Source organism: Rhinopithecus bieti, unplaced genomic scaffold (assembly GCF_001698545.2).
Source record: "Rhinopithecus bieti isolate Rb0 unplaced genomic scaffold, ASM169854v2 scaffold_34397, whole genome shotgun sequence".
NCBI classification, from domain to species: domain Eukaryota; kingdom Metazoa; phylum Chordata; class Mammalia; order Primates; family Cercopithecidae; genus Rhinopithecus; species Rhinopithecus bieti.
The window spans coordinates 718,544-743,097 of record NW_016814574.1 but is presented as its reverse complement, the minus strand read 5'-3'; the positions used below and the strand labels follow the sequence as shown (position 1 = coordinate 743,097).

General features: G+C 40.2%; 1 protein-coding gene across 3 annotated transcripts in view; it reads left to right on the top strand.

Moving 5' to 3' along the window:
• DENND5B (DENN domain containing 5B) overlaps positions 1-24,554 on the top strand; it is a 190,298-nt gene that overhangs the window by 70,265 nt on the left and 95,479 nt on the right. For 2 of the 3 annotated variants that reach the window (XM_017851477.1, XM_017851476.1), the window contains exon 2: positions 22,031-22,096. The exons of the other annotated variant lie outside the window; for it this stretch is intronic. In XM_017851477.1, the coding sequence (XP_017706966.1) occupies positions 22,031-22,096 (66 nt within the window). The remainder of the gene's footprint in view (positions 1-22,030; positions 22,097-24,554) is intronic. 3 annotated transcript variants of the gene reach the window in all.

Sequence of the window (24,554 nt, the reverse complement as noted above, 5' to 3'; positions counted from 1 at the left end):
ACTGATTTTTGTAGATGTTATCACAATTCATTTTGAAATCTGTAAGTTGGATAGTGTTTATTAACTCTTCTGCAGATAAATTATTTCTACAATGAAAATCTCCAAGCTGGTACATGGATAAGATTGGACTAGAGAAAAAGCTTATTTGAAAAACATTTTATGAGGGTTTTCATTTATTGTCTAAACACTGTAAAATTTTTTTGCAGTGTTCCAGTTGACACAGGCCAAGAAATGCCTGTACAGGTAACAAACACACCTAGCAAACAGGGCTGGCTGCCATATCAAAAAGTCTCTCTGCTAAGGGGAGGTGCAGGGTTTCTTTTTGGGGTGATGAAAATGTTCTAAAATTAGATAGTAGTAATGCTTGCACAACTCTATAAATATACTAAAACCACTGAATTGTATACTTTAAAAGGGTGAGTGTGGCCGGGCGCAGTGGCTCACGCCTGTAACCCCAGCACTTTGGGAGGCCGAGGCGGGTGGATCATGAGGTCAGGAGATCGAGACCATCCTGGCTAACACGGTGAAACCCCGTCTCTACTAAAAATACAAAAAATTAGCTGGGCGTGGTGGCGGGTGCCCGTATTCCCAGCTACTCGGGAGACCGAGGCAGGAGAATGGCATGAACCTGGGAGGCAGAGCTTGCAGTGAGCTGAGACTGAGCCACTGCACTCCAGCCTGGGCGACAGAGCAAGACTCCATCTCAAAAAAAAAAAAAAAAAAAAAAAGGGTAGATGTTAGGCTATGTGCAATATAGCTCAATAAAGCTGTTATTAAAAAAAAACTCAATCTGAACATGCTTATCGGTTGGAGTTACTGACTTACTAGTCATTTAATGAGAGTTAAGTGAGCAGACAGAAAGCAACCGTATGTTCAAGAACTACAGTGATCAGACAAAAATGGACTGTCCTTTTTTGACTTCTGTGTGAGCCCCACAGATCTGGTGGCATTTAGGGAAGCCTAGTGGCCTTCTTTTGTGAGTGCTTGTGAAAGTCACTAACAGTGTATTAGATTGCTAAGGGATTTGAGAGATTCACTAGGTACAATTTATTCTCATTCATATTCTAATGTAAAATGAATGTGATACACTGAAAGGTGTAGACTGAATCCAGCAGATGAGTAGAAAGAAAATGATTCCAATATTTAATCATTTGTTGTTGAGAAATTTATCCATTAACAGAGTTTTCAGACAGAGTTGTTTATATCTACTCAAGGTGTTGTTATGCACATCTGTTTCTTGTACCTCAGGTTCAACTTACAGAAAATCATGCTAACTCAGAAGAATATCCAACGACGAGTCATGCAGTGTTTTCAACTTCAGAGAGTAGCAGAGGATGCACATTTAATTTCTTTACCATTTGCTACCATCTGAAGTTAGTAACATTTTCTGGCTAATCACCAAGCACCCAGAAAGAAAGAAATAAAGCAAATTTGGTGCATCGTTTTCTTCCATATCTCCTTTCGAAGTCATTTCCACAGGATAAGTGCTAAAGCACAGAAAAGAAGCTAGGCTCCACTTTTACTCTCATGAACAAAAGTCTTCCCGTAGATTTCTACACAGCTGCTGCATTTGTCTTCATCCCTTTTCTGAAGAGTCTTGTTGCTGTGGTCTTGCTCTAGGGCTGCTTTCAGCAACCTTTCTGACGCAGGTTTAATGCTGATTAGCTCTAAAACAATTCTAGGGCAGGGCTCCCTGCCAGGATAAAGAATGAACAAAATTGGTTTGCATATAGGCCAGCTGCAGTTGCTGCAGCTAGAGTCTGTCAAACAAGGACCATTTTCTTGTTTACCAAAATGAGGTTAAATTAGCACAGCATGAGGCAGAAGAAAGATTTAAAAAAAAAAAAAGAAAAAGAAAATTAGCAATGCTTTTGAGTATGATGCAGTGAGTGTGGAATTAAAGTGAGTTTAAGTTAGTTTGAGAAGGGAAGGTAATATACAGTATTAAAAGCTTGATTAAAAGCTGCTTGAAGATATTTGCTTGCTAACAATCTTAGTAAAAAAAAAAAAAAAGTATATTTGAGTAGTGCTTCAAAGCTCACAGATTACATTTAGACAAGTCAGTTGGCCCATTTATATTGAGTATGTGCCTCATGCTTAGCCCTGGTCCGGCACAAGGGTACAGAGGTGGACATTTAATAGAGGAGGACACTGTCTTTGAGACTGGGTTTCTAGAGACTCTTAATTCAAGCCTTAGCTCTGTCTTTAATTCTCACCTTAGGCAAACTGTTAACTGAGCATCTGTGTTCTCCTAGTGTAAACATTGAGAGAGTGAGAGGGACTGCTCGGGCTTTTAAAGATAATTCAAGTCTAATATTTTTTGAATTATTTGTGTAGTGTTATTTCCTAAAATATTTGAATCAAGTTTTGTGTGTTCATAGTCTCTGACAGTGGGATATCCAGTCTAGATGAGGAGGAAAGATGAGCTATGTAATCAGAGAAGCTGAACGTGAGAGGTTTCTGACTTCCAGAGCTTCAGTTTACAAAGCTGTTTTTCCCTACTTCTCCACTTTGCACTGCTCCCATTGCAGAGACTGCGCATGGATCCACCTTTGGGAACTCAGGCTTTTTATTCCAGCAATGCAAGGCTGAGTTGGGGAAAGGAGCCCCCACTTTCTCATCCACCTGCAAAGGCAGAGTACATAGCTGCAGGTAACAAGTTATAGGAAGGGACAGTGTGAGGCAGAAAGGCACAGTAAAGGATAAACTTCATAGTGATTGATGATCCCCAGAGTGTCATTTGACTTCTTAGACTCCCAGAACCCCTGTGCTTCACCTCCCAGCCTTTCATCAACTCTGGATTCAAGGACTTCTGAACTTGATCTCTGTTGACTTTTCTTTCTCCTCGCTGACTTTCCCAGATCCCAGTCTTCAATCATTAAAAGCATCCCTACTAGTTTAGGGCTGGGAAATGAGGAAACTTAATCATCTTATAACATTGTTCCTATGGGAGGTGAATTATTTTATACACTAATGTCCAAATACAATCATTAGTAAAAGGCTACAGCTGTTAATTTAACTGAAGCTTGTATAGTTATGGAGAGATCCTTTCTTTTATCAATTCATATTTCTATGCACTTCTCATTCAGTACTGTGCTATACTTTTCATGGCCCTTCACCTCAGCTAAGATGGTTTTCACCTGAAGTCTCAAGACAAAGGCAGCAAACAGCCAATACAGAATTAGGGCATAGGGCAGTGTGTGATCAGGGGGCTAACTACTCATAGTCCGCTTTAAGCTCAGGATAGAGGAAATTCTCACAGAAAAAAACCAAACATTTACCTATATTAGATAATCAAGTAAGTAGGGCTTAGAGAAAAAAGGAATCACCATGGGTTGTAGTGGGGTAGTTCATACATTTAGGAAACAGTCCTGAAAGATACGGGTGTGCAGAATGGAGGCTGATGTTCTGAGCTCCAGCTGAGGGAATTTTCATTCATCTAAAGTTTTATTTCTGTTTTTTTTCCCCCAGGTGAATTTAAGATTCATATTTCTGTTTTAAAAAGTTGTGAAATGAATATAGCAAAGTGTTAACATTTGTTGAATTTAGGAGGAAGGTATCTACACACAGTGTTCATTATTTCTGTTTTACTTCTCTATATGTTTGAATTTCTTCTTTTTAATTTTTTTGAGATAGAATCTCACTCTGTTGCCCAGTCTGGACTGCAGTGGCATGATCAGGACTCACTGCAGCCTCAACCTCCTGGGCTCAAGCAACTCTCCTGCTTCAGCCTCCCAAAGTGTTGGGATTAGAAGATGTGAGCCACAGGACCCAGCCTGAAATATTTTAAAATTACAGACAGGAAAATAAATTGCATTAAAGTCGAGCAACCCAGGAGACAAAGGAGAGATCTTGAATAATATATAGATCAGATGGTCAGCTCTTGAAAAGGTAGGTGTTAATGGCAGTCAGTTATTCTATCAGTCTTGAAGGAACACATAAATAGTATATTGTTCTGCAACCAAAGAATGGAAAAATGACTACGATCATCAATGATGAAAGCTCAAATGTGATGAAGAAATGGAAAAAATAAATAATGGGTCAAGGTTTTTTCATGACTTGGGGGTAATTTTTTTTTTTTTTTTTTTTTTTTTTGAGACAGGGTCTCACTCTTGTTGTCCAGGCAGGAGAGCAGTGGTGTGATCACAGCTCACTGCAGCCTCACCATCCCCAGACTCAGGTGATCCTTCCAGCTCAGCCTCCCAAGTAGCTGTCTGGGACTATAGGCACGCACCACCACACCTGGCTAATTTTTATATTTTTGTGAAGACAAGGTTTTGCCCTTCCCCAGATTTGTCTCAAACTCGTGGGCTCAAGTGATCTGCCCACCTTAGCCTCTCAAAGTGCTGAGATAACAGATGCCAGCCACCATGCCCACCCATGCTTAATTTGTTTAGGTGTGAGATATACTAACACAGAGAATATGCTGTACATCATTAGAGAAAATGAATATAAATAAATGACATACTTTAGTAATTATCAAAAGGAGCAAGTTCAGCCAGTATATCTACATGAAAGATAAGTGTAATCACATTTTTCTGAAAGAGTAGCTTTTAATGCTTATATTTAAATTATTTTAAAATATGCTCTAAAGTCTGTCTATTGTGCTGTAATTGTCTCTTAACAGTTGAATTTTTGCCTTTTCAAGAATTTCTTCTGTAAGCACTGAGGGAAGAACCATTACTGGTAAATCTTCTATATTCCCAATATGCTTGGCTAAGCTTATAGCAAGACTCAATATATTTGTTGGTTGGTAGTACAGAATTTTGAGTAGTCTATTTATACCAGTAATATTGTGTTGCTAGTGAATAGATGAATTTAATCTTAGTGCAAAAAACATATCTATGTTAACAGTTTTTCTACTGATTAATTGTATATAATTGAACAAATCTCAAGTTCATTGCTTTTTTTGTTCATTCATCCATACAAAATGGGAGGTTGTTTAGAACTCATCCTGAAAGGAATTAACACACTGTAGTCTCTCACAGAAGTACAACTTAATAAACATTTATGGCAATAAAATTTACCCAGCATGTAAGTATATCTGCAAAACTGTAAGTATGTGGAATGGTCTTACAGAAGCACAAAATTAATAATGTAGTTTCCCAGGTTATTTCTCATCTATTTCTCTTTCATACTGTAAAAGAATCAAATACTGTTACAGTAATCATAATGATAATTTAAACTTATAATTTCAGTATAATTATAATCACAATTTTTTAAAATGTATGTGTATATATTTAGAGATGGGGTCTCACTCTGTCACCCAAGCTGAAGTGCAGTGGCACAATCATAGCCTCCTGCAGCCTTGAACTCGGGTTCATGTGATCCTCCCACTTCAGCATCCCAAATAGCTCGGACTGCAGGCACGCACCACCACACTCGGCTTACAATCACAAATCTTATGTTCTGTTTTCTTTTTAGAGACAGGGTCTCACTCTGTTGCCCAGGCTGGAGTACAGTGGCACTATCATAGCTGACTGCAGCCTCGAACTCCTAGGCTCAAGTAATCCTATCACCTCAGTCTCTTGAGTAGCTAGGACTGCAGCTACTCAATTAAAACTCTTTTAAAACTTTTTTTGGTAGAGAAAAAGGTCTTGATATGTTGCCCAGGCTGGTCCAAAGTGATTCTCCTGCTTCAGCCTCCCAAAGTGTTGGGATTGCAGGCATGAGCCATTGCACCCAGTGTCACAAATCTTAAACTTTTTTGTGTGTGTGTGTGAAACAGAGTCTCACTCTGTCACCCAGACAGAGTGCAGTGGTGCAGTCTCAGCTCACTGCAACCTCTGCCGTCCTGAATCAGATTCAAGTGATTCTCCTGCCTCAGCCTCCCGAGTAGCTGGAATTACAGGCACACGCCACCATGTCCGGCTAATTTTTTTGTATTTTTAGTAGAGACGAATTTTTACCATGTTGGCCAGGCTGGTCTCAAACTCCTGATGTCAAGTGATCCACCCACCTTGGCCTCCCACAGTGTTGTGATGACAGGCGTGAGCCACTGCGTCCAGCCTTAAATTTTTATTAAATAACCTTCATAGTCCTATAAAACCATTATTCTAGAATTTGTACAAACAAGGTAAAAATATTTACACAAAGTCGGGAGTATTCCTGTGTTCTTTCAACTAGCCCATGTTCATAATTATTCATTCTCACATGCCTAATGACGAGGATACATTCTGAGAAAAGCACTATTAAGAGATATTGTTATTGGCCGGGCGCGGTGGCTCAAGCCTGTAATCCCAGCACTTTGGGAGGCCGAGACGGGCGGATCACGAGGTCAGGAGATTGAGACCATCCTGGCTGACATGGTGAAACCCCGTCTCTACTAAAAAATACAAAAAACTAGGCAGGCGAGGTGGCGGGCGCCTGTAGTCCCAGCTACTCAGGAGCCTGAGGCAGGAGAATGGCGTAAACCCGGGAGGCGGAGCTTGCTGTGAGCTGAGATCCGGCCACTGCACTCCAGCCTGGGCAACAGAGCGAGACTCCGTCTCAAAAAAAAATATTGTTATTGTGCAGACATCATAGAGTGTACTTACATAAAACTAGATAGATAGCATAGGTTACTACAAACCTCAACTAGATGATACAACCTATTGCTCTTATAGTTATAAAAGATTTAAACATTTTATTTATAAACTGGTATATCCAACCTTCCCCTATTTCTGCATATTTAGGTAAGAAGTAAAAATAAGTTATCCTGGCTTTGTGTAGTGGCTCATACCTGTAATCACAGCACTTTGGGAGGCTGAGGTGGGAGGATTGCTTGAGCTCAGGAGTTTGAGACCAGTTTAGGCAACACAGTGACACCCTGTCTCGCTCTACAAATTTTTTTTTTGAAAGATTAGCCAGGTGTGGTGGTACATTCTTATAATCCTAGCTACTTGGGATGCAGAGACAGGGGGATTGATTAAGCCCAGGAGTTCAAGGTTACCATGGACAATGATTGTGCTACTGCATTCCAGCCTGGATGACAGAGTGAGATGCTGTCTCTTAAAAAAAAAAAAAAAAAAAAAAAAAAAAAAAAAAAAAATGTTATTCAAGGGGCTTACAAGCACTGACACCCCAGAGATCTTAATTTCTAATACCATTTTGCAATTAAAGGAGCAGGGGGTCCTTGGAGAAATGACTGATTTCTAGAAATGGGCCAAGAAATATGAGCCTTATACTGCTGGCAATTAAGGAAGTGCTCAGAAACCCAAAAAAGAATAAAAGCCACACAACACATAAATGGGGATGCATCAAACGGGCATAGGAGCCAAATAAAAGAGTTGTTAATGGCCAAAACTGGAACATACTGAGCGGAAAAATAAAAGTCTGTCATGACTCAAAATATAAAATAAATGTGCATGAGTCCATACTGATGTAAATAAATGATCAGATAAATTAGAAAATGGGGGAGAAGAGACACAAGTCTCCCTTACAGATGAATTCCAAATGATTGAAGTAGATACATACTTTACTCTCAAGAGGTGAAGTATAACTCTCTATTCCTAAAATGTGGGTTGGGTAGAGTGACTTCCATCTGAAGACTGCAATGTAGAAAAGGAGAGAAAAAAGAACTTTACTGTGGAGAAGCCTGAAAAACACTATCTTAGCCAAATGATCAAGGTTAACATCAACCGTGATGTCACATTGACAGTATGAACCGTTGATATTAAGTGATGAAAATGGCACTTTACCTGTGTGGTCTTCCCCAAACCTATAAACCCAGTGTAATCATGAGAAAAACATCAGACAAATCCCAACTGAGGGACCTTCTACGAAATACCTGACCAATACTACTCAAAACTAGCAAGGTCATCTAAAACAAGGAATATCTGAGAAACTGTCACAGCCAAGAGGAACTTAGGGAGGCTTAACTGCTAAATGTAATGTGGTAGTTTGGATGAGATTCTTGAATACAAAAAGGATCTTAGGTAAAAACTCAGAAAATCTAGATAAAGTTTCGACTTTCGCCAATAATGTACCAAATACTAGTCATTAATTTTAATAAATGTATTATACTTATGTAAGATGTTACTATTAGGAGAAACTGGTTTAGGGTATATGGGAACTCTACTATTTTCCCTATTTTTCTGTAAATCTAAAACCATTCTAAAATTAAATTTACTTTTAAAAGTTTCCTAAAACAATGAAATGAGTTTGACCAATACAAAGCTGAAGAAAAAAGATAACCATGAAATCTAGGATTCAAAGCAAAGGTTAATGAAATTTTGATTATGTGACACCATGATGGATATACAGTGCAATAATAATATCTCTATGTTTGAAATAAGGTAGGTATCAAATTTTAATTTACAAATCAACACATTATTAAAGGACTAAAATGTTCTAAAGAAAATGGGTTGAGTGCAGTGGCTCATGCCTCTAATCCCAGCACTTTGAGAGGCCAAGGCAGGAGGATCCCTTGAGCCCAGGAGTTTGAGACCAGTCTGGGCAACATAGCAAGACCTTATCTCTACTAAAAGTTAAAATAATAATAATAATAGTAACCAGGGAGTGTGTTGGTGTGTGCCTGTAATCCCAGCTATTCTGGATGCTGAGGTGCGAGGGTCACTTAACAAGCCCATGAGGTCCAAGCTACAGTGAACCGTGGTTGTACCACTGCACGCCAGCCTGGGTCACAGATCAAGACCTATGTCAAAGAAAAGGGCAGTGGAGGCTGGTGCGGTGGCTCACGCCTGTAATCCCAACACTTTGGGAGGCCAAGGCGGGCAGATCATGAGATTAGGAGTTTGAGACCAGCCTGATTAACATGGCGAAACCCCGTCTCCACTAAAAATACAAAAATTAGCTGGGCATGGTGGCACGTGCCTGTAATCCCAGCTACTCAGGAGGCTGAGGCAGGAGAATCGCTTGAACCCAGGAGGCAGAGGTTGCAGTGAGCCGAGCACTGTACTCCAACCTGGGCAACAGAGCAAGTCTCTGTCTCAAAACAAACAAACAAACAAACAAACAAACAGATAGTGGAGGGGATGTTTTTATTTCTTAAATTTTAGTTTATATAGTCAAGGCTTTGAAATGAATCATTTTCAAAGCTACCAATATTTTAAATAAGTTTTAAAAATTTTGGAGTATATAATTCAGACCTAAAAGTACAATTTTTGTTCATCTATCCATTTACTCAACAAACATTTTTACTGCCAGGCACAATATTAAGTAGGTGTTGAGGATGTAAGGGTGAGTAATACGTTGAAGAGCTTAATTTCTAAAGGGGAAGATAGAATTTAACAGTGTTAATGTAATATGGTAAGCAGACAGCAATATGCCATAGCAATTATGAGAACAAAGTTCCAAGAACTTCACAGTGCTGTCTCCCAAAAAAAAAAACAAACAAACAGAAAAAGGAGACATCATATTCATGTATTATAAGATAACCAAGAAAGGAAGATAAATGCTTTATCTCGAACCTTACTGTTGAGAAAAATTTTTATTTTAACACATCAGTTAATATTTGTTTAGTGGCTGGGCGCGGTGGCTCAAGCCTGTAATCCCAGCACTTTGGGAGGCCGAGACGGCGGGAATCACTAGGTCAGGGCGATCGGACCATCCTGGCTAACACGGTGAACCCGTCTCTACTAAAAAAATACAAAAAAAACTAGCTGGGCCAAGGTGGCGGGCGCCTGTATCCCAGCTTATCAGGAGGCTGAGGCCAGGAGAAAGGCGTGAACCGGGAGGCGGAGAGCTTGCAGGAGCATGAGCTCGGCCACTGCACTCAGCCTGAGGGACAGAGCCAGATTCCATCTCAAAAAATATATTTATATATATATAATATATATTTTTTAGGCAGTGTTTGTTACGATAGTGGTTCGTTTAAAATTAGATACGGAATTTTAAAATATTGACCATAAAAATCGCTTCTAATTTGTAGATTTTGTAGTGTTTACTGAAGAAACTCTTTCTCTGACAGGTCAAGAAAAGGTTTCCCAGGAGGGCTCTTCTGAATAGTTCTTTTTTTTTTTTTTTTTTTTGAGACAGGGTCTGCCTGCAGGCTGGAGTACAGTGGTGCAGTCACAGCTTACTGCAGCCTCGAACTCCAGGGCACAAGAGATTCTCCTACGTCAGCCTCCTGAGTAGCTGGGACTACAGGTGCTTGCCACCATGCTCAGCTAATTTTTTTTTTTTTTAATTTGCAGAGATGGGGTCTCACTGTGTTGGCCAGGCTGGTCTCATACTCCTGGGCTCAAGTGATTACCCTGGTCTTGACCTCCCAAAGCGTTAGGATTACAGGCATGAGCCACCACACCCAGCCCTGAGTAGAATTTCTTTCTTTCTTTTTTTTTTTTTTTTTGAGGCGGGAGTCTTGCTCTGTCGCCAGGCCTGGAGTGCAGTGGCGCGATCTCTGCTCACTGCAACCTCTGCCTCCCGGGTTCAAGTGATTCTCCTGCCTCAGTCTTCCGAGCAGCTTGGACTACAGGCGCACGCGCCACCACGCCCGTCTAATTTTTGTATTTTTTTGGTAGAGACCAGGTTTCACCACATTGACCAGAATGGTCTCTATCTCTTGACCTCGTGATCTGCCCGCCTCGGCCTCCCAAAGTGCTGGATTACAGGCGTGAGCCACCGTGCCTGGCCAAAACATCACGGAAGCCCTGAGTAGAATTCTTAAAGATGTGTAGGAGCCTAATAGCAGACATGGAAGAAGGGGTGTGGTAGGCAGAATTTTAAAAGTATTCCCAAACATTGTCTTCTGGGTATTCAGTTAAAGAGCAGTCTAGGTTCTGCTGTTAAGGAATTTTACAGATTTAATTAAGGTTATTAATTAGCCGACCCTAAAATAGGGAGAGTTGCTTGAATTATCCACGTGTGTCCAGTATAATCACGAGTCCTTAAAAGCAGAAAACTCAGCTGCTGCAGAAGAGAGAAAAAATTAGATTTCAAGTACAAGATGGTTCGATTTGAGATGTTGGGTGTCACATGCAAGGACCAAAGAGAGATCTTAGGTGCTAAGGGCACCTGGCTAACAGCTTGCAAGGAAATGGGGACCTTAGCTCTACAACCACAAGGAACTGAATTCTGCCAATAACCTCAGTGTGCTTGAAAATGAATTCTTTAGCTGGGTGTGGTGGTGGGAGCCTGTAGTCCCAGCTCCCGGGGAGGCTGAGGCAGGAGAATTGCTTGAACCCGGGAGGCAGAGGTTGCAGTGAGCTGAGATTGTGCCATTGTACTCCAGCCTGGGTGACAGAGCGAGACTCCATCTCAAAAATAAAAATAAAGAAAGTGGATTCTTCTTCAGAGCCTCCAGAAAGGAATGCAGCCCTATCAACAGGATGGTGTCAGTATTGTCAGACTTAGAGTAAAGGAATCAGCTGAGCCATGCTGTGCCAGACTTCTGGCTCATGGAAAATGTGAAATAATAAATGTGGGTGTGTTAAGCTGCTAAATTTGGCATAATAACTTGAGGCAACAGAATATTATTACAAGGGAGAAGATGTTTCAGACACATGAATTCTAGCAAGGACCCATAGGATATCATACTTAAAAGGGAACCCTGCGTCATTTGGCATGGCTTAAGTGCAGGAGCCTCAGAAACTAAAGCTGGAAGAGTAGGTTCAGCTAGATCATGGTGGTCCTCAAATGCTGTCCAAGGAATCTGGACCTTAGTTGGCAGGGACTGAATTTGTGAGACTGGTATCTTAGTTCACGTTGATTTTCCCAAGGAGGTAAGATTAATTCTCTGTCTCCAAGTTTGCTCAAACGTCATCTTCTCAATGAGGGCCATCTTTATCATCCTACTTAATACTGCAACTTATACTGTGTACTGCCAGCTTTCCTCACTTTATTCTTTTTTAACTTTCTACTGCACTTCCAGCATACTGTATAATTTATTATACTTATTGTCTCCCTTCTCAGAATGTAAACTGTGAGAGCAAGGATGTTTTTGGATATTTTGTTCACTATTTTTTCCAGTTATTTATTGTTACATAATAAACCATCTAAAAATTTAGCCACTTAAAACAACAATTGTTTTATTTATTTTTTTTTTATTTTTTATTTTTTGGAGACGGAGTCTCGCTCTGTCGCCCGGGCTGGAGTGCAGTGGCCGGATCTCAGCTCATCGCAAGCTCCGCCTCCCGGGTTTATATGCCATTCTCCTGCCTCAGCCTCCCGAGTAGCTGGGACTACAGGCGCCCGCCACCTCGCCCGGCTAGTTTTTTGTATTTTTTAGTGGAGACGGGGTTTCACCATGTTAGCCAGGATGGTCTCGATCTCCTGACCTCGTGATCCGCCCATCTCGGCCTCCCAAAGTGCTGGGATTACAGGCTTGAGCCACCGCACCCGGCCAACAATAGTTTTTTAAAATTATTATTTTTTATTTATTTATTTTGAGAAAGGGTCTTAGCTGTGTCACCTAGGCTGCAATTCAGTGGCACAATTATAACACACTGTAACCTCTTAACTCCTGGGCTCAAGCGGTCCTCCTGCCTCAGCCTCCCAAGTAGCTAGGCCTATAGGCATGCAAAACTATGGGTCTCTCCCCTTAGAATGCCTCAGCCTCCCAAAATGTTGGGATTATAGGCGTGAGCCGCCACACTTGGCCAAATTAACTCCTCCTTAGGGATGAATAAGTGGATAATAATGCTTAGATGGCTACATGAATTGTGGCACTGTCAACAGAGGAAAAGCTTTGAGGGGAAAAATGAGCTCAGTTGTGGAAACATTGATGTTGAGGCTGCTGAGTCTGAGACAGCAAGTGGAGGTTGTTGGTGTATAGTAAAAGTCATGAATTGAAACTCAGGCCTGGGGATCTTGAGGATTTTCTTTTTATGTTTTTCTGATGGAGGGAGGAAGGAAGACTTTGTTTTCCCATGGAGAAGAGGAAAATTCTGCTACCTTCACCTCACTTTTTTTCGTTTTGGTTGCTTTGTTTTATGTTAATTTTGCGAACTTCAAAAAGTGGTTAAAATGGCTCACACCTCGCCCCCCGCCCCAAAGTGACTTGACTTTTTTCTTTCTATTTCAAAAAAGTACATTGGGTAGTAGCTTTGAGAATCACAGTCTCTTATAGAGCTGGGAGGGTCTTTGTCATCTTGTAGGTCATTGTTCTCCTCCTGATACACGTGACGCATGATTTTCAGTCTGTGCAGAACCTCAATACTATTTTAAAATCTGGATCTTCTAACACCAAACATAGTAGGGGAGGGCCTTGAAGGCCTTTAGATAAAAGGCCACACACTAATGCAGAGACTCAGATAACTGTTTCTATTTAGCAAAAATCACATCAACTGAACCATTTTAAGCCACTAACAACTTCAGTTAATTGTTAGAATAATGAGACTTCTGTTTGATTCTTGCAGGAAGATTATCTTTCCCAGTGAGTCTTGTTTCTAACATATTTAGCCTAGTTTGCTCATGTTAGGATAATTTCATAGACCATGAAACAGGTTAGTCTGTTTACTAAAGACTGCATTGACTAATGTGATGTTTTACATTGGTAGAACAAATGTACCCCCTTCTCTACCTTGTAATTTATATCTTTCTTTTAGAGAACTGTTGATTTCTAATGTAGGAGGAAGAAAGTGGTATTTTTGTGTAAATCACTGATATCCCTATGTAAGCTTAACTGAGTTCCTTGTGTTTTTGACTTCTTATAGAATTTTTTTTGGTGATAGCATGTATTGGCAACAAAAGTAGTTAATGGAAATGGAGGGAAAGGTCTACTTTACCTCTGACCAGATGACTGCTTCTTTCAGACATACCTCAGGAAAGTTTGTTTGAATCACCTTAGCAGTGTTGCTCCATAGTGTTACTTGTCAGCTGTAAGTTTTTTAATGCTGAGTTACTTTGTTTTGTTCCGGAAGGCAAAGTGTGGCTCTGTTGGTGTCTCTTTAGCAAGGAGTATGTTCTTTAGTAACGGGGAAAGATTTGTTTTATACTGTATAATAAAATGTGACATGGATAATAATATGCTTTCCCAGAAATGCATTGGATAAAAAATTTCCATAGAAGGTAGATACTTAAGAATAATTAATAATGTGTTTCTAATTTAGTAATAAAATAATGTTTTATATAAGAGAAAACCCTTGCTAAAAGACATTGTGATTTGCATTAGGCTACTAGACCAGCATATTCAGCCAGCACTAGAACCTTGTTTTCTTGGCTGTATGTATTATTTGCAAATCACTTAGATGTTCTTCAGAATAACAAAAATTATTTACTACCCACTGGCAAGCACATGACATTTATTAATCTAAAAATTATGGACTCTTTCCTCTTAGAGTTTCATGATAGCAGTTACAATACTTAAATTACTTTTTAAAATTGTTTTCTCACTTCAGATTTTAGTATTAGTATGACAGACATGGGCTAGGATCAAAAACTTTGTTTATTCCTTATTATCAGAGAACTCTAGATCTTGAATTTATTGCTAAGGTTATTTTTGCAAGTATATAATCTACTGTCGTGTTATTTGATTGGTGGTAAGCTGCGCAGTGCCGAAAACTGTTGTATAATAATTTGGCCAGGTGCAGTGGCAAATTATTTTAATGCCAGTGCTTTGGGAGGCCCAGGCAGGATCACTTGAGGCCAGGAGTGAGGCCAAGAAACACTTATTTTTCTGTCTCCATGAAAAATAAAAATAACTCATCTGGGTATGGTGGCGTGCACCTGTAGTCCTAGCTACAAGGAAGGCTGCGGCGGGAGTTTGAGACTGCTAAGCTATGATTGCACTACTGCTCTGCAGCCTGTCTTTAAAACAAAAAAAGAATTTGTCTGATCTTTGTCCATGTTTTCTGAACTTCTCAAACCCTTGGAATTTCCTGAGTGACCACGGGATTGTTATGCTAACAGGTAACTAATGATGGGCCTCTGGATAGCTTCAGGATAGGAGCTGTCTCTGGAAGGACCAACTATGTGGTTGGGACTCTGAGCCAACCTGGCCTCTGGAGAGGGAAAGGAGTTGGAGATTCAGCTTAGTCATGTAGCCAATGATTTAATGAGTCGTGTGTATGTAGTAAAGCCAGCAAAAACTCTGGACATTGAGATTTGGAGCTTCCTGGTTGGTGAACACATTGATGTATGCGCACGGGAAAGCAGGTGACATGCTCTTTTTCCACAAGAAGGAGGCATGGAAACTGCATTCTCTTCTTGCTCTCACCCTATATATCTCTTCATTTGATTGGTCCTTCTGATTTGTGTCCTTTGTAAGAAAACTGTAATTGTAAATGTAGCACTTTCCTGAGTTCTGCAAGCTCTAGTGAATTTAGCATACCTGAGGGGCTTGTGGAAACTCAAATTTATAGCCAGCCTGTTAGAAGTGCAGGTAGCCTGGGACTTCCAAAGTGTGACTGGTGTCTAAAATAAGGGCACTCTTATTTGGGAGCATACCCTTTTACTTGTGGGGTCTGTGCTAACTTTGGGTGGCTAATGAGAGAATCAGATTGCAGTATACTCAGTTGAGATTGAAACAGAATAACTGTGTTGTAAACTTTTGGTTTTCAGTGAATAAATTTTAGTAATTGCAAGTGTATTTAGGCTGGTCCGAGTGCAGAGGTGTTGATAACTAATGCATCACAATCAGTTACAGATTTCTTTGTTCCTTCTCCACTCACACTGCTTCACTTGACTAGCCTTTAAAAAATAATAATAATAATAAATTAAAAAGAGAAAGTATATTTAGTGTTAGCTAAATATAACATGGCTCTTTAATTTTGATGTAATCAAGAGGAAAGATATTGTGAATCTCTTAAAAACTCAAAGCTTACTAGATTGATGTTGATGTACTCTTACTGAAATCTTAACTAAGGCTAGGCAAGGTGGCTCATGCCTATAATTCCAGCACTTTGGGAGGCTGAGGCGGGCAGATCACTTGAGCCCAGGGGTTCAAGACCAGCATGGGCAATGTGGCGAAACCCTGCCCCTACAAAAATGTTTTAAAAATTAACCAGGCATGAGGGTACATGCCTGTAGTCTCAGCCATGTGGGAGGCTGAGGTGGGAGAATCACTTGAGCCTGGGAGGCCCAAGCCACAATAAGCCATGATCGTGCCACTGAACTCCAGCCTGGACAACAACAGAGTGAGACCGTGTCTCAAAAAAAAATAATTAATTAAAACTTTAATATTACCAGGATTTAAGTTTCTGTATTGTTGAATTCCTCAATTGGGTCAATGAATTTGCAGAGACCCCTCCAAGATTCTTTTGTTTGATTCCTCATGTGACCATCACCCTAGACCTTCAAGGTTGCTGACTAGATTTGGGGGTTGTGTGTTTAGAAAGGATAACAAGCTTGTCATGGGCTAGAACCTGTGGTCTTCATAAGTAGCTTAGTAGGATATATGGCTTTTTCTATGAAAAGTAGAGAACATGCATTAAAAATGGGCAAATTCTGGGCTGGGCATGGTGGCTCATGCCTGTAATCCCAGCACTTTGGGGGGCTGAGGTGGGCAGATCACCTGAGGTCAGGAGTTTGAGACCAGCCTGGCCAAAATAGTGAAACCCTGTCTCTACTAAAACTACAAAAATTAGCTGGGCATGGTAGCGTGCCTGTAGTCCCAACTGTTTGGGAGGCTGAGGCAAGAGAATTGCTTGAACCCAGGAGGCAGAGGTTGCAATGAGCCAAGATCTCAACCTTACACTCTAGCCTGGGTGACAGAGTAAGACTCTGTCTTAAAAAAAAAAAAAAAGGCAAATTCTGTCCTTATACTTGGAGAACTGTACTCATGTATTTAAACATGTAACAAGCAATGTAGAGAAGTTACCAATAGAAGGTATGATACAGTCAGGGGTTAGTATTATAGACAGAAGGTCAAAACTAACACAAATAAAAACTCAGGCGAATAAACACAAATAGCTAACTGCTGTAATAACAACCCCATAATGCTTCAGTGGCATGAGGCAATAAAAGTTTTTCTCATTCACGTTTAGTGTAATGTAGGCCAAGGTGGGAGGCCCTCTACTTCACAGAGACATTTAGTGACTCAGCTTTCTTCCACTTTGGGAACTTTCCATCTTTTAAGGCCTCCTTTGCGTTTAGCTGATAGATGGCAGGGGAAAGATAGATTGTGTGACTTGACCTGGAAATGATGTCATTGCTGTCCACATTTCACTGGCAAGAACTAGTCATTTGACCCCCAGCCAGAAGCAGATTTTCTTTTAAGACTTCTAGGCTCCTGGGGTTACCTGTCAGGGCAGGAAGAGAGGGAAATAGTGTGAGGCTTAGCTTTGTTTTGTGGAGAAAGTCTCTGGTTGCACACAGGCTATGATGGAAGTGGATAGTGCAGGAGGGAACTTACTGAGGCCCTCCTAGTGGGAAGGTTTAGGGAGGAGAGTGAGTGAAGAAATATTTAACCGTGATGATCAGGCTGAAAAATAGCCCCCAAGGTTCATAAATCTCAAAATTTCCTCTTCACTTGCAACCCCACAAACATGCTACAGAACTCTCTGCCAGTAGCTTTGAGCTGGGGATGGGGTCCCTGTTTCCACTGCCAACTGAGAGGAAGCGTGAAGCAACCGGAAGGCCAGATCTCATGTTTCTATAGTAAAGAGAGATGTGTTCTTGGCATTCTAACATCATCTACATTCATAGTAGCAGACCTTTTGTGCTATGATATATTTCATGTATTTTATGGAGAGTGAGAAATTTGGGGAGTTCAGTATTTCCACAGCTGCCCATGTACATTCTAGTATGTTAAGTTAAAAAATTAATCACACTTCTTTTTTAATTATACATTATTTTTTAAAATATATGTCCTATAAAGTAGACTTTAAAGTCCAAACTTTATATAAATGGTGATTTACATTATAGCGTTCTTGAATCAAATGCACTTACTTCACTGGAAATTCTCTGAATTATTTAAACTGAAGTTAATTGTACTTTGGTAATCTAGAGGCAAGGATGAAATATTTGAATATGTAAATCTATTAAAATGATTTTTGCTTATGTGTCGTTCTTTATATAACTGGTTAAAGTGACCTGGAATAGCTTTCATGTCTCATTTTATTAATGATTTTCTTTAAAACTAGGCTTCTGGGGTTACCTGTTAGGACAGGAAGAGAGGGAAATAGTGTGAGACTTAGCTTTGTTTTGTGGAGAGTCTCTGGTTAGAAACAGACTATGATTTTATCAATGAAACATGAAAGCAAACATGATAAACCTCTCTGATAAAACCAGAAACGAGGGCTATATGAAGTAATTGGAACTATTGGTAAATATTCCTAGTGATAACCTGAACATAACCAAGAGTTTCTGCCTTAATCAGGGGAAAATCTAGGCTTAAGATAGGAGCTGGGCAAAATTGTTAGAGCAGTTAATGGATTTGTTTCCCTACTTTGCATCTCATTTTGTGGAAGTGATTTTCAGTGTCAATTGTCTGTTTTGATGCAGAGTTTGGCCCTGTTGCCCAGGCTGGAGTGGATCACAGCTCACTGCAGCCTCCACTTCCTGGGTTCAAGCCAGTCTGTCACCTCAGCCTTCTGAGTAGCCGGGACTACAGGCGCTTGCCACCATGCCCAGCTAATTTTTATATTTTTTGTAGAGACAGGATTTTACCATGTTGCCTAGGCTGTTCTCAAACTCCTGAACTCAAGTGATCTGCCCACCTCCACCTCCCAAAGTGCTAGGATTACAGGCGTGAGCCACTGCACCCAGCCTTCACTGTCAGTTGTAAAGCTCATGCTTGCTTTTCCTAATGGGGAGATTTTTGTGTCATGGTATAATTCCCCTCTCTCCTCCTCTAATGAGTAGCTGTTATCCCTGTAAACTAAAGAGAAGAGAAATACCTGTAGTATATATTTAATTATTGAGGTCTACTTCTTGAATTCTTTCGTGCTAGTCCCATTTGTAACAATTGTTTGCCTCCCAGAAGTGTGTCTCTGGAGGAGGGTGCTGACTTCTGTGCCCTCTGGGGCACCCTTAACTGAGGACTTGGATGTTTGTCTGCTCAGAGGTCTTTCAGCTATCTATCCATGACCATGGACGTCAGTTCACAGCCTTGGCTGTTCCTCAGAGATCTAAGTAACCACTTTGATGATTTCAGGATTCTCTCAGATATTTGTAATAAATCGGTTCCTTTTTTATTCCAGTTCAGGAGTTCTGTAGGCAGCTTTCTCAGCCCTTTGTTGCTGTTTTTGTTGAGGGGAGAGCATGAAAAGTTTCTGTAAACCTTGTTTGGGATATTCAATTCCCACAGTATCTGTGGGTAAGTAGCCCCCCAGCATAGAAGCTTAGTATTTGTTGCTGTCCTTGGATCATCAAATGTTAGGGGTGTGGATAGCAAGTTCTTTTGGCCATTGGTACCCTGCAATATCATTATTGACTATTTAAAAGAAAGACTTTGACATCTCTTTAAAGATGTGTGAAAGTTGTAGACATCTGAGTACAATAAAAGACATTCAGAAGTTTTAACACCCTTCAAAGCTGCTAAGTTACAGCCTGTGTCATTACAGTAATAAACTTTCCTCCAAGAGTTGACATTTCATAATTATGCTTAGGAATAGTATTGATTAAATGGGATATCAGTATAAAGCAAATTTCAGCTTATGTTTGCATTGATAAACATGATTTATAAAAGGTAGATTACTTATAAGATTGGATATAATGTTGCTGGTGTTTTTACCTTAAATATTGGAATGTAATTTCTTTTTTTTTTTTTTTGAGACGGAGTCTCGCTCTGTCGCCCAGGCTGGAGTGCAGTGGCCGGATATCAGCTCACTGCAAGCTCCGCCTCCCGGGTTTACGCCATTCTCCTGCCTCAGCCTCCCGAGTAGCTGGGACTACAGGCGCCCGCTACGTCGCCCGGCTAGTTTTTTGTATTTTTTAGTAGAGACGGGGTTTCACCGGGTTAGCCAGGATGGTCTCGATCTCCTGACCTTGTGATCCGCCCGTCTCGGCCTCCCAAAGTGCTGGGATTACAGGCTTGAGCCACCGCGCCCGGCATGTAATTTCTAAAATAAAGTTGTTTTTATATTTACAGAAAAATTGAGAATCGAGTTCCCATATACTCGCCTCACCCTACACACACAATTTCACCTATCATTAACCTCTTATAGTAGTATGGTACATTAGTTATAATTAGTGAATAAATATGGATACATTATTGCTGACTAAAGTCTACACTCTATTTAGATTTCTTTTTTTCTTTTTTCTTTTTTTTTTTGAGATGGAGTTTCGCTCTTGTCACCCAAGCTGGAGTGCAATGGCGCGATCTCGGCTCACTGCAACCTCCGCCTCCTGGGTTCAGGCGATTCTCCTGCCTCAGCCTCCCAAGTGGCTGGGACTACAGGCACGCACCACCGTGCCTGGCTAATTTTGTATTTTTAGTGGAGATGCGGTTTTGCCATGTTGGCCAGGCTGGTCTTGAACTCCTGACCTCAGGTGATCCACCCGCCTCAGCCTCCCAAAGTGTTGGGATTACAGGCGTGAGCCACTGCACCCGGCCTCTATTTAGATTTCTTTAGTTTTTACTTAATATTCTTGTATTAGTCTGTTCTCATGCTGCTAATAAAGATATACTTACTTCAGACTGGGCAATTTATAAAAGGAAGAGGTTGAATTGACTCACAGTTCCATAGGGCTGGGGAGACCTCAGGAAACTTACAGTTGTGGTGGAAGGGGAAGGAAACACATCCTTCTTCATATGGCAGCAGCAAGGAGAAGTGCAGAGTGAAGTGGGGGAAAGCCCCTTATAAAACCATCAGATTTTTTGAGAACTCACTATCCCAAGAACAGCCACCCCCATGATGCAATTACTTCTCACTGGGTCCCTCCCACGATGTGTGGGGATTATGGGAACTACAATTCAAGATGAGATTTGGCTGAGGACACAGCCAAACCATATCAGTCTTTTTTCTGTTGAAGTATCCGAGCCACATAAATTGTCATGTCTACTTAGGCTCCTTTTGGCTATGACAGAATCTCAGACTTTCATTGCTTTTGTTATCCTTGATAGTTTTGACGAGTACTTAACAGATATACTATAGGTTACTCCTCTTGGAATTTGATGTTTTTCTCATGATTAGACTGGAGTTGTGGGATTATGTGATAAGACTGTTTAACCTTGTAAGGAATTGCCAAACTCTCTTCCAAAGTGGCCATACAATTTTGCATTCTCATCAGCAGTGAATGAGAATTACTGACACTTCATTTCCTTGTCAATATTTGGTAGAGTCAGCTTTTGGGACTTAAGCCATTCTAATCAATATGCAGTGGTTGGGATGTAATTTTTTTTTTTTTTTTTGAGACAGTCTCACTGTCACCCAGGCTGGAGTGCAAGTGGCATGATCTCAGCTCACTACAACCTCCGCCTCTTGGGTTCAAGTAATCCTCCTGCATGGCCTTCCTGAGTAGCTGGGATTATGGGCACCCACCACCATGCCCAACTAATTTTTGTATTTTTAGTGGAGATGAGATTTCACCATGTTGACCAGGCTGGTCTCGACTCCTGACCTCAAGCAGTCCACCTGCCTCAGCTTCCCAAAGTACTGAGATTACAGTTGTGAGCCAACACGCCCAACCAGGATGTAATTTTTAAAGTTGGTCATTTAGTCTTACTGTCATACTTTTTATGTTGAGCATTCCTAATCCAAAATCTAAAATGCTCAAAATTTGATCTTTTGAGTGCCAGTATTCCGATTTTCTAATCAAGGATGCTCAACCTGTAAATATAATGCAAATATTTCAAAATCTGATACAATCAAATCCAAAACCCTTCTTGGTCCTAAGCATTTTGGATGAGGGATATTCAACTTGTGTGATATCTGACTATAGAAACATTAGCTTTCTCCTAATATTCCTCTTTAAATAGGCATTAAGAAGAGAATGTGTGTGCTATTTCCCATACAGAAAACTGTTAACAGATATTTAATAGCATTTCACTTATTTTGTTAAAATTACCTGTTCTCTTTGCTTTCATTACTAACCCCTTATCAGCTACATTCCATTGGTGTTAAGCTACACTCTGATGTTAATGTCTCCTGTTTAACTGCTTTTGGTTAATTATTTATTCTCATTTTCCATTCTTCAAAGTCATTTTGCTTTTGTTTGTTTGTTTTATTTGTTCATAAAGCTTTTTTGTTTCTGTTGCATTATGTAGTTTTGTACCAATGGCTAGAAGCAGATCGTCATGGCAAGAGCCAAGATGCTGCAAATACGACTTCAGGTAAAAATAAAATTAAAAACAAGGATGGGCTGTTATAAAGCATTATTTAAAGTGACCCCAAGCCCATTGTAAATGTTTCTTTATTCAGTTTTGCTTGGTCAGACTTACAGATGTTATTTTATGTTTCTCTTCTCTCATCTGCATCTTAATTTTCATAAAGACCTCATTTGCTTCAAGCCTTGAAAACACGTATTCAGTAGCCTTTAAGCTCTCTTGGCAGATATTTCCTACTTTCTTAGGAGGAAAAGCTTCAATTTAGTAGGAGGTTATTTGGCAGTATTACTTGGAGTTAAGTTGATATGTAGCTGTGGTAGTTGTACAAATTTATAGTCCTTGTTTGTTTCAAGATAATATTTAAAAGGTAAATTTTAAGTACAGGATGCTTATGTAATTTTCATTTCCTGGGAATCCAAATTCTTAGACTTAATTATTCTCCTGTTTTTTGTTTTGTTTTGTTTGTTTTCCCAGCAGTAAATTCTAAGTTAGAGCTTTATGAAATATGTCTTTAAAATGAGAAGTATAGGTTGTTTCCCCATCTCTCATCCCCAAAAGTCATCACCGAGATTCTCTTATTTTGGCTGGTGCTGGCAGGAATAGCTGCATCCAGTCATTTCTAAATTCTTTTTTTTTTTTTGGGGGGGGGGGGGAGATGGAGTCTCACTTTGTCACCCAGACTGGAGTGCAGTGGTGTGATCTTGGCTCACTGCAACCCCCACCTCCCGGATTCAACTGATTCTCCTGCCTCAGCCTTCTGAGTAGCTGGGATTACAGTTGCATGCCACTATGCTTGGCTAATTTTTGTATTTTTAGTAGAGACAGGATTTCGGCACATTGGCCAGGCTGGTCTCGAACTCCTGACCTCAAGTGATCCACGCGCCTCAGCCTCCCAAAGTGCTAGGATTACAGGCATGAGCCCCTGTACCCAGACCATTTCTAAATTCTTAACAGTGATACCAGAATTTCGAAATAATTGGTTCTTCCTCTAATATCCTTCCAAATCATATTTGCCAAGACAGCTGTGTATATACAGCAATGATCTTTCCTGTTATCCCTTTTTTAAGCAGTCTAATAAGTGGAGTGGTGGTGGTTTTGCTTTTCTTTTGTTACATTTGTTACTGTTTTGTGGCTTTTTTTGTTTTTGTAACATTATTTCTTTCTGGAAGTGGTTTCCTTCTCCTGAATTCTTTGTGCCTCAAGAAGGTGCAATGTTCCTTAGTTAATAGAACAATTATATTGAGAATGGCACTTTCATGACCTTTCTGATATATCTCCTGTTCCATTACTAACTTGATACATGAATGAAGATAATGTTATTTTAAGTATACACAGGCAGAACTGAATTAAAAGGTAAGTGTTACAAGGAGTTATATGATAGGTTATGTCATGTTTCTTCTGCTTCTGCAGTATTTCATATTTTATTTACATTTATGGATAATAAAAGCAAGTATTTCTGGTGTTAGAGGTGTTAGAGGGTAGGTGGAGAGGGTTTCTCGATGGCTGTATACCATGAAGATACACTTGCTGTGTCAGTGCACAATCAGCAGCATAGACTTTATAACTAGGAAAAATTTTGTTTTTTTCTCTAAAGTAAATGAAAAGTAACTTTTAAAAATCTTTCTTTTCTTTTCCTTTCTTTACTCTCTCTCTCTCTCTTTCTCCCTTTTCCCTTCCCTTCCCCTCCCTCCCTGCCTCTGTCCTCCCTCCCTCCCTCCCTTCCTTCCTTCTCACCCTCTAGTCTCCACCCTCCCCCTTACTTTCCTTTCTTTCGAGATGAGGTTTCACTGTGTTGCCCAGGCTGGTCTCAAATTCCTGGGCTCAAGTGATCTCCCCACCTCAGCCTCCCAAAGTGCTGGGATTACAGGCATGAGCCACCATGTTCTGGTCAAGTAACTTTTTTACTGAAGAAGTGAGTAATTTAAAATTTCTTAAGTGTTCACAGGAAAATGTAGCATCAGCTTAAAAACATCATGGACTCTTCCTGAAATCAGTTCTGAGCCCTGAATCTGTTCTTCGGCCACATTGACTCTCATGGACAGTTTCACATTCCTCTACTGACTTTTTGATGCTTACATACTCTAGAAGCATGGTGCAAAAATTGATAAACTCTGCTTAGGGATGTCTTTGACAGTTTCTCTTCTAGAAATGAGTGCTCTCAACTCTTAGAAGATGGAAGTATGGAGTAGAAAAATACAGAGATGAAATGTTTGCCTAAATAAGTCAGAGGAATCTAAATAAAATAATCATCATTAGCCAAGGACTTCAATTAGAAATAGTAGTTGCCTCAGCAAATATATTTAAATTACGTGTCCTCATTCAAAAAAGTTCCTATGTATTTTATGTTGTAGTCTCCAGCAAGATTTTGAGTGCGACTTTTCTTCCTTCTGTGATTTGTTTTGCATTCCAAGGTGTTTTTTTTTTTTTTTTTCATATTTTTACCCAAAATAGAAACAGTCTAACT